At 35.7% G+C, this 18,710-nt stretch overlaps 1 protein-coding gene across 3 annotated transcripts in view; it reads left to right on the top strand.

Annotated features, from left to right (window-relative positions):
- LOC106120481 (uncharacterized) overlaps positions 1-13,288 on the top strand; it is a 153,277-nt gene extending 139,989 nt beyond the window's left edge. For 2 of the 3 annotated variants that reach the window (XM_013315837.1, XM_013315844.1), the window contains exons 5-6: positions 10,824-10,983; positions 12,011-13,288. In XM_013315837.1, coding sequence (XP_013171291.1) covers positions 10,824-10,983; positions 12,011-12,175 — 325 coding nt within the window. In that variant the 3' untranslated portion in view covers positions 12,176-13,288. Of the gene's footprint in view, positions 1-5,209; positions 5,442-10,823; positions 10,984-12,010 lie in introns of those variants that run through there. The other variant, XM_013315849.1, reaches the window with a different exon arrangement.
- Positions 13,289-18,710: the final 5,422 nt, after the last annotated feature.

The following is an 18,710-nucleotide window of genomic DNA, read 5'->3' as shown; positions in this document are numbered from 1 at the left end:
TGTCATCCGCATTTGTGGATGCTTCCTTATTTTGTTTTGCTCGTATTTGTTACATGTTTCCTGTTCAATATTCTTTATTATCTTCGATTATATGTTACTTTCTTTATGTGCTATTTATTCAAGCCACAAGAATGTTATATTATACATAAGATTTTTTTTAAATTTAATATAAACTCATATACAACATTCATAGTATACAAGATAAACAGTATTCAGATTTAGGATAAGTTTAAGTAAACAGCGAAGTAAAAAAATGAAAAGCTTAATAACAAAAGAAACAAAACTTCGTAGCTTCTTTCCAATTAGTAAGACAAAGTTATCCACCATCTGGTACGATGACATAATTGCGCACGTCACCAGCCGATTGTGAACTTAGTCAAATAACAATATTTCCAACTTGTACTACTCGTAATTCTAAATTAAAAGCAATTTTATGAATACAATTCTGATGCAACAAATTGTTAATAAATGTTTCAGTAATCTTCCATTAGTTTATATTAAGTCTAGTACGTTTAAAAATAGTCTAAGTTTGTAATTGTTCGGTGACGTGTATAACAATAATAGTAGTCATTTGTTCAAGGCGATAGAACGGTCGGGCTATAATGTCGACTTCAAGGATTTAGCCAAATTGCACTTTGTTTCAATGTTTCGTCTATATTTATAGACGCTTACTAAAATAGATCTCGAAAACTCTAGTTTTTTTTTGTAAGAAATCGGAACTACAGGTAAACACCTGTAGTTTTACTGTACTACAATGAAAAGGTAATAATGAGAAATAGTTTAAAAGATTGTACTTAATTATGAAAGTTTATTAATTTTCTTTTTTAAAGCGAAACTGTTTTAAATAGAGAAGACTTTCGAATTTTGAATATTATAATTTATGATGAAACTATGTTTTTGCTAATTTACTAGATCATAAAAGAAATGAAGTCCCATTCATAGGAGTATTGTACATTAGTTGATTAAACGAAATTACCAATTGTAATGCGATCAGTGTGTCTTTTTTTGAAATATTAAGTAACAATATAAAAGAATGCATCGTAAGGAATATTCAAATTACATTAGAGTAGACAATTCCTTAGAAACCAGTCATTTTGGATATTGTATCCGGGTCTAAATTTATATGCAAACTATACAGAAGGTACTATAGTCCGAGTCGTACATTTAAGTGAATGACAAACTTAAAAAACAAAATTTAAAAGGTAATGTCAACACTAACCATGTTTAATATAGCTAAGAAATTCAGTTGCCAAATATTTGTGACGGAAAATCGTATTAATTTGAACGAAGAATAGAAATATTTTAGTTCATCATTACAATTTACTATACGTCACTCCTGTAGGGCTTGGAGCCTATTCTAAATAAAAGGTATTTTAGTTAGGATTCTAAATATATTACGGTGAAATTCATTTTCTTATTTTAAGCTAACGTACACATTAAAACATAAATAAAATTACTTGAGGAAACATAGCACATAGAATGTCGAATTCAGTCACAGAAATACAGAGTAAAAATAACCTTGACGCATATTTTTTAAGGTTCATTTTACAATGTCAAAGACATAAGTAACAAAACAAAACCATACTATCGTATAAATCATACATTTAACTACGACAATGAACTAATTACTGAAGTAGGTCAAACATATGTCCAGCCCTACAGTGAATGAAAACAAAATATCGCGTCAGAAGACACTGAAATTAATCAGATTATATTGTGGGTAGATGAGATAATAGATTTGTAAAAAGTAAGCATAGTCTGGAGCAGCGTGCTCTGCTGCTGGTGGTTAAAACGATTTGCCGTACGTGAAATTGTAAGAATTACATTGTGATAATATTGTAAGAATAGTGACGAGTGTACAAGTTTGCACATAATGTTATTTGTTATGATCCTGACAAGATGTGTTAGAAAACTACTAAAGATTATGTAAGTAGAAATAATATTTATTTAAAAAGTTTATTTAAAATACGTACCTTGGAAAAGTGTTAGACGAGGGACAAAGAATTCTAATTTTATTTTATATCCAATTTTCAGTACAATTTTTTCGTGAAATATGTTTATTTATAATTGTGTGTTACAATACATATACTAATTTATACTAATTTATTTCCCCGTAACAATTTACGAGAACAATTTTAAAAAAGCTGCTGCTCGTTTAATAAGGAAATAATTAGCGATAAAATTATACAATTCTAAAATATACAAAATTCAATGTCACGCGTGTTCAGGAATAGAAGGGAACTTTGTGAACCAGATTGTGTCGTTAAATAATAAAATCTCTAATGATCATAATCTCAGTGTTGTTTCGACATTAAGGAACTTTTATAGGTCAAATTATGATAACATCATGAATCAATTAGTCGAGTCGATAGCCCGGACCGTTGAAAAGACACCCTGTATATTTCTGCATTTATTCTGTCCGTTTGAACGAAAGTTAACAATTTTACGGTGACAAAGGCTAGGTTAGCATTTAATTATTCTGACGTATTATGATGATATAAAAAGTACGACAAGGCAACATGATTAATTACACCAACTATCTCGCAAACGAAACCCTACCATGCCTGGTACGCTAACCACTTCATACTAGCTGTAGCACATATATGCCAGTTTTAATTAGCCAGTTATTAAGACCTAATTGATAGTTTCCGCAATAGGATATTCTCATTAATGTTGTGAAGAGACAATAACAATTTAAACCGATGTGTTCGTATTAAAATTCGTTAAATTTACGAAATTTTATAAACTCGTTTAATTTCCAAATATTTCCTGTGTGCAATTTTACATACATTTCGATTTCATTTTTGATCGAATGCCGTATTCATAGTACCAACCACAACTACAAAATTAATAAAATTGGAGCGTCTGTATGTGAAATCAGAAAAATCCCATCATTCGCAAACACGATTTTTTTTCCGGGTAATCTCCGAAACAGCTGTCCGATTTTAACGGAACTTTTACTAGATGGTAGCTTATGTACGCAGTAAATAAGGGTACCTATAATTTTATTCAGCGCTGACGAAGTTGCATTTAACCGTTACTTTTATTCATTCATTCAATCATCAAACACAACAACTTCATCGGTCCAAATTTTTATTATTTTAAGTTGTATATTAGCAAATCAAATTACTTTAATGTGACCTCATTCGGTTTCCTTTGTATAATGTACAGATACTGATCGAATCGAAAAGAAATCGACTGTGACACAAACTAGAGCGAAACGTAGGCTACATCTATGATTACGTTTTCATTTGAAGAATGCCACTTATTTGGTTTTACAGATTGTTGCCAACTCGAAATATTACATCCAATAAAATAATTATAAAACAAAATAAAATAGTTATTATTTATTTTATTGTTCATTTTATTAAGATTAGGTTTTAAACTGTACGTGCTCTCGTAGGTATGGTAAGTGTAAATAATGCATTAAAATTCGTTCTTGAAAAATTTATTTCTTTTCGCGAAAACCGTCTGTCCGTTGTGTGTACGTCATTTTATTAGCAATTAAAACAAACATTACACAACAATGAGCCAAACAGCAAGGTTTACCGTCGCTAGGCGCTGGCTTCCAGCCAGATTTCAGTCTGTCTGGATATACAACGTTTACACTGATCGACGTAAATTCAGAAACCGCAAGTCGTCTAACTCTGAAAGATGAGAATTGTTTTCGTTTTTACAGTTTTGCACACCATCCGAAATTAAAATCAGTTTGGATCGTCAATTAGTCGTCACTGATTAACTATAGATTAGGTTCCAAGACCTGTCAGTTTAAAATTAACTTTAACATGGAGACTATTTGTCTATTTTACCACTAGTATGTTTCTTTTTGTATGAGTGATTAAAAATAAATTGTTCAAAATCGTCTTCGAACCATGTTAGTGTTTGAATATTGTTTACTGGTCATTATGTATTTTTTTCATGACTATAAATAACATTGTTCCATTAAAAGTAACTTCTTAGGCGATTTAAACGAAAAATATCTCATTAGTTTTTGTTATTATTAGATCTATTGGTAGTATAAACAATAAAGTTTAATAATATTTTACGATGACACTAGTTGAGGAACTTGGAATTTAAATGACAGATAGAAATGTGACGCCATGCATTAAGTAATGGTTATTGATCGAATTAGAAATAATCGAGTTCATTTGGCGGTTGGAATATGGACGTAATAAACTGATAGTTTAAAATAACAATGTTTCATGTTGGGAAATAGTTTTCTCATTAATTTATATATTGATTGCTTTAAAATAAATATACTGTCGTTAAGACCAAAAAACTCTTTATGATTCCTCAAAAATAGGACGACATCTGCGCTTATAATGAATAGATTTTTCTGTCGGAAATTGCAGTCACACTGAGTGAATTTTGAATAGGCTTGAACCAAAATAGCTAAGTGGTTAATGTGTTTAATATAGAATTTATATGAAAAAAACCCTTTTTATGTCACTACAAGTTATCTAATCACCGGATAATGACACTACATACAAGTTTGTATATTGAAGGTTTGACGTCAAAGCTCCATCGGACGTGCCTTGTATGCTTCACTGTTTCGAGAGTTGTTTCAAATTAAGAACGTTTAAGCTTTTGAACGATTCATCTTATTCAGCTTTCGCTATCTTGACTGCAATGAGTTCTGGAAAAGCAGATGCGAGTTGAGTGGTTGCAGCGATCATGCATCTTTGCTAATCTAGAACGTTATGTTCAATATCTGTTGCTTTAAACTCGCTATTTGTTTATGTATGAGCGTCTATGTCATATGCTACATCCGTTGACGTGCCGTCTTTTTCAATTTCGTCACGGGCCGCTGATAACAAATCCGACTCGGCGCCGGCAATTTGCATTTCTAATAAGTCATTCATTTTCACCTGAAAACACAATACGGTAATTAGCGACAGAGGTGTAGTGACGCGCGCAACTGTCACGAATCTGTTCAAACGTTTGCAGTAACTTTTAACTTGGACAACGTAATTGCCAAGGGCTTCATTGCCCGGCTGGCGAGGTCGAGTCCCCGTAACATGGCAATAAGGTAACGGGAGAGGTGTGTGGTGTGTAGACCGAGTGCGCGCGGCGTCACGACCGCGCTACGGACAGTCAAATAGTCACCGTCGTGTCGGCCGCGTCGGCCGTGCGAGAGCGCCGGCTGGCCGGCAGTCTGCGCCAAAACGCGCGCCCGAGCGCCCCACACCGCCGCCGCCGCCCTGCTTGCGCTAGTGCCACTCGCCGCCGCCCAGCGCTGTCCGGCGCTGCCCACTGCGCGCTCTAGTGCGTGCCCCGGTCTCGATGCCCCTCGCCCCCATCGCCATCGAGGCGATGAAGTGCAAAGAGGAGAACTGTGAGGTCGGAGTCGTACTGGAGCGCAACTCCTTGATTGTACTCTCCGTCAACAAGACGATCGTCTGCCTCTGCGGCAGGGACAGGAACGACCCATTCGAGCGCGGGTAACTCGATTGTGTTTATGTTATCACTTGCGATCGCGTCACCGACGGCGTGACTGACAATGACACGGCTGGCTCGATGCACTTAAACCGGTGCATTGCTTTCATTTCGCTTCATATTTTCTTTTTAAATTATTAAACATCAATGAGCATCATTTCAACACAAAGCGAAGCTTTCTCGAAGGGTTGTCAAGAAAATTGTGTAGAAATATTTGTGGATGTTCCCCTTGGATTCTCTAATAAGGCGTAATTCACAACAAAGGTGTAATTCTGCATTACTTTTGCTCGACGCATCAAGCGTTCATCGGATATCTTGTCCGGCATGCGATTCTATTTAAAACCAGACAATTCGATATAGTCAGTCGGTTTGTATAGGCGGACAAAAACTTCTTGCTGGAACATTGCAGGAACTGATCGATGACCGCATGTAAAGGCAAGGTCGCCGTCGGTCGTACAATGCCTTCGAAACTACTTGGAGTTTTTTTTTATAATTATTCTAGAATTATTCATTTAAAACAATGAAAGTTGACTCACAACCCAACGTTTAAAACGTCCGACCTGTTTATGTATGTCATTCATTCATTAGAACTTTATCAGTCTGGAGAGAAATTGCAAAAACATTAAAAATCTTAATTGCTTCAAAGCAATTGTTGAAGAGTGATATATGAAATTTCAACCGAAATCAGATATTGACCGTTTAATAAAAGCAAGACTGGTTACTAATTCAAAAATTTAATCTCGAGAGAAGGTTGTTTAAACAAGCCGAGTGTCAACCTTCCGTTTATATCAGTAACGCGTTAACCTACACACAAGTACGACACATTCTGTATGTGTGTGTGACGACTTTCTTTCGTTTATATAACCACAATGCCGATGTGTACGTAAAAACAGACATGTACTTTATAAACAAAACCGTACCGAGAATCGGTTTCGCGAGTCCGGAGAACAGAGTTGATACAGAGTGCAACAAAACTCACATCCTTCTACGACACAAATCGTTTTAAGCTTTATTCCGTGGTGCGCAAAGTTTTAAAATGCACGTTAAAGTTCAGATAAGTGGGCAACCGAAGCAGTTAATTATGTATAGAACTTAGTTTATATTGTGATCTTTAATTCAATAGCATTAGGATCATAATCCTTTGAACTATACAAATTCCACGTAGTCTTACCGAGAGATATGTTTTATCAATGATTGTTTTATTTATTAAAAATTTCGTCAAATAAACGTACATGATCAAGTCTGCCCGTGATATATAATTAAATTAAATGAAACATGAGTTAATCAAATTACCCGAACTGTGTGGAAAGTCGTTAAACTTGATTCGATCGCGAAAACCTCGAACAACGGGCCTCGCTGATCAATGATTCGAATAATGTATTCCTAAACATCTAACGTTTTTAAAGTTGATAACTAAAATTAAACTTTATACCAACCACACAAAGTTCGATTTTCTAAAATTTTGTAAACCAAAATAAATTCAGACAGTTGTTCAACTCGTTTTCGAATGTCTAGATATTTTTATTGGCATTTATAGATTCGATGAGGAGTATTTGCAATTTTAAAAAAAATTGCAATAATTCATCGTTGGAACTGGTCACGAAGAAACAATTTAGAATTAAAGTTCATTGTTCCTTTAAAAGATTTTAAAGGGACCATACAATTTTACTATATTTTACGCAAAGGAAAACGATAAACTTTACATATATAATTTTTATTATAAAGTCCAATATTACGAAACTAATTACTTGAAACGTACTTAGCTTACGTTTTTGATTAGCTAATTATAGAGAAAACAGTATTATTTGAATCTCAAAGTCTAGATTTTAAAATCAATTACGTCTTTCTGGTTTAATAATTTTCTGCACTGAGACTTGCATAGTAAGTAGGTATATGTATCTATAAAGTCGTAAGTACACAGGTAAAACTGCAATAAATTATTATAAAGCTCTAATATAAATCATCATCATCAGCTTACTATACGTCCCCACTGAGGAGCTCGGAGCCTACCCTAAGTTAAGGGTGATTAGGCCATATTCAACCACGCTGGCCAAGTGCGGGTTGGTTGACTTCACACATATCTTTGAATTTCTTCTCAGATATGTGCAGGTTGCATCACGATGTTTTCCTCCACCGTAAGAACGTCGGATAAATCGAAAACATATTGGTACATCGCGAGATTCGAACCTAGGACCTGCAGATTGCAAGTCAAGTGCTTAACCCCTGAGCTACCGACGCTCAATATAAATACTTGAAGACAATGTCTCCTTGTTTCTCGTAGAATTCATTAAACTTCAGGCAATATTATTATAACATTGACCATACAATAACTTAAAGAACGACTTCACATCTATAAACTTATGCGTAGTTTAAAACGTTCTTGATTTAATTTATTAAACACTATCTATCTGCTCCAACTTAGCTAGGAATAATAATATATGTAGCTTATAAAACTCGTTGTTAATAAGGCTTTCTTTTAGTAAAATAGTTTTAAAATCGGTTCAGTAGTTTTTGAGTTAATTCCGGGCAAACATATTACAAAATCTATTAGCTTAGTTGCGGGCAATCGTTATTATGATTAGAACATTTACCATGATCAGGTTTTTATTGACGTTATTAAAACGTACCCCTATTGACTCCCATCAGAAGTCTGACGTCAGCGCACACAATCAAATGAACATCGTTATTAATTTTATCAATTCGACTTGAACACATTTATCGTTTTGAAATTGTTCGTGCACTTTTAAGTTCTACAAAGTTGAAATAATAAAAAAAGCCTGAAAAGCACAGTTTTACTTTTTAAATTACTTCTCATTGTAAAAAATGAAACGATTTTACAAAAAAAAAATAGTTATTTGAAATATCTAGAATTTGCAAGGCTAAAATATCTTGCTAGAATGTTGAAAAGCTAATTTTATTTGAATAATAAGCTAAAAGTACTACATCGGAAAACTGCAATAATTTATTGTGACAGGGTTCTATTTTTGAGTTATTTGCACTTATGTGTTTATACTTAATACCTTATCACATTTACATAATCTAGTTATGGTCAGTGAATGTTACGCCAATAGGATTAATTACGTATCGGTATTACTATTTATATTGCATTCTATCAATTTCTTTGAAACAACTTTGTGCTTATTATAATGAATAGTTTATTATAAAATTTAACTTATTATATTATTTATTTTTGAAAATTATACTTTAATTAAAAAGATTTTAAGATTAATGTTATATTTTTCATTGTGTATGATAAATATTTACGCATCTGAATTTTATTTTTCTTAGATAGAACTGCAATCTGAAGGTTAGTTATTGTAATTTTGATATCATTTTTCAACATACCACTGATAACCTCTTATTGACGTAAAAGCGAGGTCAATACGTGATTTTATATATTTCAAACAATCTAAATCGAATCCAATTATACAAAACAATATTATTTCAGATGGTATGCAATTAATGTTACGATAATTTTACAGAAATGAAAACATGTTGTGATCGTTTAAAATATATTGTTATCTCTGTTTTTCTTAAACATAATGACAGGGATGGACGATATGTGTTACACAGAGATTTTGGTGTCAGAAACTCACGGTTAGTGTTGAAAGTAGAGTCGAATATATGATTTAAGGCAATGAATTTTACTCTAAATCAGTTCTTCAATTTTAATAGTTTTGAAATATGTCAATTTCATTACTTTACCGTCAACAGAGACACGACAAATCAATCAGACAAAGTCAAAACAGACCAACTCATTATAGCGTCAAGGTTTCGATGTCAATCGTTTGTATAAAGCGATTGACGGACACAACTCACATTGAATCTATCAGTGAGTTTCCATGGCCGTGGCATCATTATCAGAAAATCTCGTTATCCTTATTTAAAAAAAAAGTAGAGAAAACAATAAGTTTCTGTACAGATGTTTAACAGTGTAAACTCGTCTTAGATGTGTCAAATTTTACACAATGTAGATATCACGAATTAATGCAATATGCTGCATGTTCTAACATAATTGAATTGTAAATTTTTTATATCTAAATAAGTTGATTTGAATTGCAACAAACTATAACATCCCACAGGACGTCGCTCTCAGGGTGTCCTTTAAAGTTTCAAGGGTAACGACTTATTGCAGCCACTACCTGTGTTTTTTATCCCACATTCATGTCAAAGCCCCGGAGGCTCGGTCGAGTTGGGAGCGGGCTAAGGGCATTGCACCTACCCGCTCTCCCTTGCCCTGCAGCCCTACTTTGGCGTTTCGAAGTGGAAAGTGCGAAATACACACCTCCTCTCCATTTACACGCATACCAGTATGGGCCGGAAAGAGATGCAGTCGGGTGTTAGCTCCGTGCCACGTACCCGCCAGCCATAGAGCCAGCTGTGTGCATGTCTGCAGCGAATGCAGTTCGTTCACGTTACGTGGACTTTGAACTCTATTAATGGTGAAATCCAATGCGCTGTCTCCCTTGGATTTATTATTAACAGTAGGATCAATACGGGTTAACCGATCGCTTTATTAACTGCAGCTCTGTTTTCTATTTATTAATAATTAAAAGGTATTATGATGTTTAATATTCTGTTTAATGTTTATATTCATTCGTTTTCTTATAAAATTGTATAATTTTGCAATGATGTTTGATATAATGTTGTATTTGACGCAAGAATCGCTACACCATTATGCGATTACAGCATCTGGTTTTCACTCACAGTTGTTTCTTCCTAATTGGATTGGGAGGATGTAAATTACATGTTAAAGATTTTATTTGATAGCGAACCGGTGAGCGGGACAAACCGGCGGTGTGGCCGCAGTACTGATGCGTCATTGGCATTACGATACGAGACCGACGCCTTCGTTACAATCCGTAGCTTTTCGCGGAAAACGGCCGCACTCGCAATCAAACCCCCCCCTCCCCCGGCGCCGCTCCGCCCCTCACTCTTCCCTGGCGCCGCGTCACACGCTACTATATAAAAGCCATGAGCGCCCCTCCACCTCAACTCAGACGCATGGAGTACTCCGTAGAGGTCGTTTGGCACGAGCGAGCGCTTTGCTAGGCACCTGCCGGCCAATCTTCACGATAACATTCTAGTCATCGCGCAGCTGAGCTCGCCTGACGCGGACCACCGCGCGTTCCTACGAGCAGTGATATGTGCAATAGCCTTTAAAATAATTGTGATAATTTATTTAAATTAGTATAAGTTACGCGCGTCGTTAAGTCGCTTTATACGGCTGTGAGTGAAAACTGTGAAATTGAAATGTTGTGACTGCCCGACTGGAACTTGTTGCCGGTCAACCAGCCCAGTGTGTTCAGTTATTCTTGCGTCGAAGGACCGTTTGCCACGATGGTTGGAAACAACGGTACTATGATGGCGATTCGCATCGTCCACAGCAAGCTGCGCAAGCGAGAGGAGCACTCAGCGTCCGTCCACCCCGCCGAGGTTCTGCAGGCCGCACCGGCGCCCCCGCCGGAGCCCCTCGCCTTCCGCCAGCAGCCCCTGTGGCAATTCCCGCCGCCGCTGCCCCCGCCTTACGTCTATCCGCACGATCAGGTTAGTAATTCATGTCTATAGCAACCAAAAACCACATTTACATAGAACATTCCTCCGCACAACTACAATCCTGCGCCATGTTAACAATCAAAACCAGTTGCGGACATATACTTGACCCGAATGCTGCTTAATGCCGCGCGGCCCAACTGCGTTCACTTTTCAGTTTAATTTTGAATACTGACGTCGTGGTAACCTTTTAAACAATATGGAAAGTCGTCCGCTGAGAACGTTTAACGTTGCGTCTCGATAGAAATCGTGACTAGCTCGAGCCGCGTCCCCGCCACCCGAGAGAGAGAGTCAGTTCAGACGCGACACGGTCACGATACCTAAGTGCGAAATAAATTTAAATGTCGGAACACGCTCGAGTAGAAAGCTGCACAAGGCGAACATGTTGTAACCAATCGACCTTCTTTCTTTGCCTCCGGACGAACAAAGGAGGCTAACACAGGCAGCCATATTCTCTCAAAATCGCACAAAACTTTAACCTCAATAACGCGGTCTGATTGCCACTTCCCGAGGCCTACATACAAAAGCAGCCAGTCGTGGCAGACTAACAGCGATGTTTATATTATGTCGACGTACACCCGAGCGACGACCACCCATATCGAGACGCGGCACCAGGAAGCGAAGAATGCTAATGTGCCTTTGAATAGTGTATTCAAGGCTCACCGCATACTCGCATGGCCTCAACGCTATTTTACACAATTACAAGTAACTTCGTACGTGGTACATGAAAAACTACACATTAATTTTTTACAGTCGTTATTGCTGCTTTGTTTTTACTAAAGATATTTATACACAAAAACGTTCTACAGTCGCACGTTTTCTAAACGACCTTCTTTAAGACTCGTCGAAGCGACTAAATATTATTACCTCGACGTCATTGTTATGTAACGTCTAGCAAGAAATAAATATTTCCCAACGCGTCGTTCACTTCGGGGACATTAACGGTATTTACAAACGCGGCCACAGTACAACCGATGCAGTTTGAAGTACCGTTTACTAAACGCGATTTCTGTCTTTCCAGGACAACTTGATGCAGCCAGTCGGCAATGAGCGGGCGAGTTTCCGCAGTCTTCGCAAGAATATTGGCGGCCGCTGGAAGCGGCTCGTGAAAAAGAAGCCCGAACAGGAGGTGTACACGATCCCTCCCGAGCTCAAGCCCCAGCTGAAGCAGATCTACGTCTACTAGCCGCTGCTACTAGGCGCCTGCATCACCTCAAGCCTCTAGAGAAATTACTGCAAACTTATTAACCTCTAGAGCGAAAAGCGCAAACTTTATAGCGCGAAGGCAGAAATCTTCAACGCAGAAATGACCGCAACCATCGACTAATGGTTGTAACTACAAATCCATATCATGCCTCGAATATCAAAATTACTTTAAACACCGCAGTGCCTCTTCGACCATATCTTTGGACATATCGTTTTCACAGATTTATTCTTAAATGACCAATATCATTTTATACCTTTTCTCATTCAGCACTCTATTGTGATTTTAAAAACTAGATTTGTATTAATAAGTATTAGAAAACTGATGTCTGTGTGTTGTTCCGTTGCTGAAGAATTTGTTTGTAAAAAGTATGAGTGATAGTCAATGAATTTAGTTTAATTAATTTAAAGTAATGAATGAACTTAGGAAAATGCGGTCGCGCATACTAGTGACGAAAATCCAATAATATTTGTAAAGATTGATTGACGAAGATGCCTCGTTGAATGTAATTCTTTTGACTAATTAGGGCATTTTATAGTTCGTTAACTTATTGTAGACGTGAACGTATTACTTAGGTGAGCGTCGATCAAATTGTGAAGCTATATACGAATGTTTGTATTGAAGATTGTTTGAGAATTACAATGGGCATATGTTTAAATGTATATACCATATCGTTCGATGCAGTATTTTTATATCATTCGTTTATGTTGTGAGTGAGACTGAATTATGGTACAATTTAAATGTAACTTTGAATATGAAATTATTTTCCGATGTTGTTGAATGTTTTCATATCGAGAGTAGTCAAGAATCGATTCCACAGCAAAAAAAATGTGATCTAACATTGTAAAGTTACGTTACACGCATGTTATTTTGTAGAATAATTATTGATTTTCGCCCGGTCTTTGCCTACTGTGATATCAAAATAAATTAAAAACAAATGAAACATGAATTTTGAGTTATTTCTTTACGCATCCTTTTCGACAGTTCAGTGGTAAGGACCGTCGGTGGAAGGTTAACGTTGCTAGCTCATATTGAGCCTTGATTGATGATATAAGTTGATAGCTAGGTACAATAAATACAGCCATGAATTAGTAATTATTTTATTTTCTTTAATTCCTAACTATTACAGTAAATGATTCACAATGATTCTAACAATGTTATATCAGCGTGCGACGATAATTTTTTTTTGTTTAGAAACTAAAATTCATGGATATAATGAGAAATAAATTCCATTGAAACAAAATTGGCAATTTTCTTTACATTCCTTTTTGTCATAAAAAAGATACAACTAAAACAGCAATAAATTTGTCAATATTATAAACAAGAAATATAAAAGATGGCCATTAAATCCCAAACCAGTAATTATTTACCGTTTGGTTAAACTTCTTAAGTACTTAAAAAACAATTTCACTAATGGAAAGTAAGTACCAATTGTATTGTAAAATATGAATAGCATAAACTGCATGTAGTAGGTACATTAAACCTTTTATTAAAACTTCTTAATGTTAAACAAAACCATATTATTTGCAGTGAAAGTAAGACAACGAGCCTAAGAATAAAACTATTTTGTTAACCAGAAAGTATAATTTTTTTTCTTAAATAGTGAAATAACGCCATCTATTAAAATAAACATGAAGGAAACGGCTTTTCAACGGTTTTTTATTTACTACAATAGTCATAATATAATATAATGCCATCTGCTTTTAGTTAAAATTTGACTTTTGAAGTTGTGACATCTATGAGGACATTTTTCATTACGTTACAACGCCATCTATTAACAATTATTATTGTGTTTTCAACATTTAGTAGCGCCATCTGTGGGATGGAATCGAAGATCGTACTTCATTGAAAGGGCACTAGATGTAAACTTATGCTTTTAGTTCCATTGGGTATTGACAGATGGCAATTTCAACAATAGTAATTTTTTTGTATATAAACAAAAACCTAGACGCAGAAGATGGTATAGACGAAGTCGTAGATGACATCGTAGAACATTGGCAGAAAAAATGGTTGGAAGGTAGACATGTTAAAAAGTAAAAGAAAAACACCTTTCCTTCAGCATAATTGCTTGAGAATTTTACACTAACACCTAACAATTCATAATTTCAATAAAAAATTTAACTATGTATGTGTTTTTTAATTTATTTTACACACTAACAAAGACGCGGACGCCGGCTAATTGAAAAATAAAAATAAATTACCTGTGGAAATACTTAATTTATCGATTTAATTATAATGTGCAAAAGTGCTGATTTTTCGTGAAAGTGGTTACACAATACTTAAAGCCCCGTATCATTGACCCCGAGTTTAAAATTTAAATAGCCTGGAGAGACACCCGCATGTTATTCGTTCAGAATAAGACCGCAGGCGGGACCCTTTAAGAGATTTAGTCTAACCCTTTGATGTACTATGGTCTTTATGTATTTTAATTAACATGACCGAACTTTACTATTTGGATAAGTCTACCTGCATTTGAATAATTGTATTATTCTGAAAGCAAATTGGCGTTTAAAAAGGTCTTGCCCCTGTCCTCAGTCTTTCTTTAGAAATATTTATGTATTTGTTCTCCCTGAACAAGTTAAATTTTACAATGTTATTAATTAAGAATTTGTTCAAAATATTCTACGCTAACAATGTAATTAAATTAAAAATTAAAGAACAATCTAGATATTAGGACAAAAGTTTTCTTCTGTTTTTACAAAAACCTCTAGTACTTTGTAGTCACTTTACTTTGTTAGGAATTCATTAAACAAAACACTCAGAGCCCACAATTGTTATATTGTCAAGCTAATAAAACACGAACAATTGGGGAACGATTACCCAAAACTCAAGGAATAAGGATATTCCGAAATCTCGTTCGTAATTCTTGTTATCGGTAGACAATCGCGTCTCGTCTGGAGAGGCCCTTGTGCTCGGGGCGGGCCTTTGTTGTTACACAAATAAGCCTCATTGTGTGTTAGAGGGCTCGCCTCCCTCATTACTCCTCGCTTCATTACTTGCCTGAGACGTGTCAATCTCCAGGCGGAGGCGGCCGTGCGTGCCGCCAGTGTGCGCGGTCGACTTAATGATGTTACGCGGACATTATGCGATTTTGGAAAAGTTTTATAACATTGTAGATGTTAAATTACATTGCATTTTTTATATATTATTCGATGATTTTGTAAATAGTCGATCCAAAACAAGAAGGTAATAGAACACAAGCGCGATGCAGACGCGAGACATACTTGAAGTACAATCTCCCACTTCCCAGTAGATTTGACCTACAATGCTTTAGTTTGTCATCGTCATAAGGTGGCATATAGCACCTACGGGCGAATATAATTATTTTATGAAATATCACTATTAGTTTTAACTGTTCCATGCGAGAAAATTATAAAAAGTCCTTCATTACAAAATTATTCTTTGCAAATTTTAATCTCTAAAGAAAGTTAAGACAATCTGACTTGAAAAAATGAACGGTCGAATAACGAGAAGATAAAGTTGTCAGAATAAGAAAAAATAATAACAACGAAATAATTTGGGTCTCGTCAAAACGCTACATCGTAATCAATTTAGCGTCGGTAGAAACAGCTATAGCGGGGGCACTTTTTTTACATTCCTTGATTGTCGCCACGTTCCGCATCCCAATTTAGCAGTTTGGTAAATGGATTAGAACAATTTGTTAAGAGAAATTAGGTCGTCGCGTTCGAGTCGACAGCGAATTTCTTTTTCTTATTGTTGCCATTCTATAAGTTCTTTGTTTATTGTACACACATTGACGACTTAGCTATTGTTAACTCTATTATGATTGGTATGAAAGGAAAAATTTTATTGTTACATTTACTGAATCATTAAGTAAAGTAAGAAAATATGCTTCCTTATTCGAGTATATTTAGTCGTAACGTAATTTTATTCACGGTACTTTCTTAATGATATGTAAAACTGGTTTTTAATAACAAGCTTGTTTATCTTTTTATTGAACTTGACGATGATTTGTTTAAATGTTTAAAAGATAGAGCAAATTTTAATTTAAATTGACTGACCTTTCAGAAACCAGTCTTTCACACTAAACAGCATACAGTACTATTGAAATGTCTCATCATCAGCTCACTATACGTCCCCACCGAGGAGCTCGGAGCCTACCCTAAATTACGGGTGATTAGGCCATAGTCAACCACGCTGGCCCAACGAGGGTTGGTTGACTTCACACATATCTTTGAATTTCTTCTCAGATATATGCAGGTTGCATCATGATGTTTTCCTTCACCGTAAGAACGTCGGATCGAATCGGAAATCGAAAAACTCATTGGTACATAGCGAGGATTCGAACACAAGACCTGCAGATTGCAAGTCAAGTACTTGACCCCTGAGCCACCGACGCTCTCTGTACTATTGGAATGTGCTTATATTCAATGTCAAAAGATAGTATATTTTTGAAACAACACTTTCGTTGAAAAACTATTTCCAGTGCACTATAAAAGTGACAAATCTGTAAAGTGCAGACCAGTGCTTCACGAACCATTGAGCAGTAAAACGGTTGTTTTATGACACTTGTCATTGCTGAGCGACGAGTTTCGACGTAAAATATCAAAGTTGTATTCAATCTGGGAGGCTATACGGACCGTAAAATGACCTGGCCCCATCGACTTTGTTCCGCATTGTGACTAGAATAGGCCCGGTTAATTACTAACCGTCCGAGGGTTGGCCTGTGTGGTTTTTTGTAAAAACAGTTCCGTCTTTTTTTAATTTTCATGATGGCCGAGTCCTTTCGGTCGTTGTGTTCTCAACCAAACAAATCTACAATAGAATGCCTAATCATGTTCGTTGATCAAACTTTTGTTATGAGTTTCAATAGAATAGTTAATCTGGAATCGGTTAGATCGACTATTTGGAGTTCTGGCATTTAAAATTATTGTTGTTTTCATTTAAAATATGCCAAAAAATTAATGCTTTTAACTAAAATTTACTTTCTAAAAATGTATTTAAGTTGAATTTATCTTCGAATGTCGTTGGCTGTGGTTAAGCACTTGACTTGTAATCTGCAGGTCCTGGGTTCGAATCCCGCCATGTACCAATGTGTTTTTTGAAATTCGATTTACAAAAACACATTTATCCGACATTCTTACGGTGAAGGAAAACATCGTGATGCAACCTGCACATATCTGAGAAGAAATTCAAAGATATGTGTGAAGTCAACCAACTCGCCTAACTTAGGGTAGGCTCTGAGCCTCTCACTGGGGACGTATAGTGATGATGTGTATTTTCGAATAAAATAATCTATGACAACTGGTAAATTGTTTACTTAGTCTTATAGTTATGATTACTTGATAGAGAAGGTAGGGGTGAAAACTTGTAGAGTAGATGATGTTGTTTACGTTAACATTGTTATGGTTTCGGAACATTATTTATTACTTATGTACATTAGGGTGAATATTAAGAAGCTATTCATTTGTTTACAAAAAAGTTACTGTCAGCCATTAATGCGTTTCTACTATATTATATAGTTATTGTTAAGTAAATACGAAATCAAAAGATCTCCTTATCTTCATCTTGGAGAAGAAAACTCCACTTGAGCTATTTCTGAAGCACAAAGTCGTTTAATTTGTAGTATCCTGCTCGCTTAAACGCATTTAATTTGAACTAAAGAGCCCTCTGAAGCTCCCTTGTTCATTTAAACGACGATTGTTGGCCACGCATACTTTAGATTAGAGATAGAATTTCACTGGAAGAGATAGTCCAGATTTTTTTTTATTACGTTTAAAAATTTAAGCTATCGTTAACTATTACGCTATGTTATTAAATGGCTGCAATAACTATGATACCAATTGGTTTTCATTTTTATGTTCATAGTTCAAATGTAAGACACAGAATAACAATTTGAACCATTTCGTAAATTAAGATCTCGTAAGATTTGCTTCCTCATCAATTGCTTTTGAATGGCAAAATACATTAAAAATGTTAAATTGTAAAATTATAACTAAATGCTTGGATAAATTTTATAAAAGAACTTGTAATGTCTTTTCTAGTATTAACTGTATCTTTGTCGCTGCCCTTATTTCGTCTGATCCTGCGGTTAAGAGCACCCGAGTAATGCCTCAGTGACCAACGCTACTCAAAAATTAGATGCGGGGTATTTTACTAATGTCTAAGAATATTTCTGCTTGTTACATGAGGTTAATAGGTAAAACTTGTAAACTAGTTTTAACCATATTTACATTTATGACCGATGCTTGCGAGTAAAGGCCAACGCGAATGTAGGCAAAATAAAGCCCGCTATACACAATGGCCAAGGCTTGCCGAGTGATGACGAATATCAATATTCGGCGTCGCTCGCGCCGCGTGTGTTAGTAAACATTGCAAACTATATGTTGGTATTCGCCTTTACTCGCTAAGCCTCGGCCAACGTGTATAGCGAGCTTAAAACTTATTCTCTACTAACATTGAGGAGACTCGACCCTTTCGATTGGGGCTTGTATGAGCTAACAATGATGATATTTATATTCAACCTTTATAACTTTTTTGAACATAATTGGAAATA

Source organism: Papilio xuthus, unplaced genomic scaffold, assembly GCF_000836235.2.
Source record: "Papilio xuthus unplaced genomic scaffold, Pxut_1.1 DF829129.1, whole genome shotgun sequence".
Taxonomy (NCBI): Eukaryota; Metazoa; Arthropoda; class Insecta; order Lepidoptera; family Papilionidae; genus Papilio; species Papilio xuthus.
Note: the sequence above shows the minus strand (reverse complement) of the source record. Positions and strands in the feature narration are given on the sequence as shown.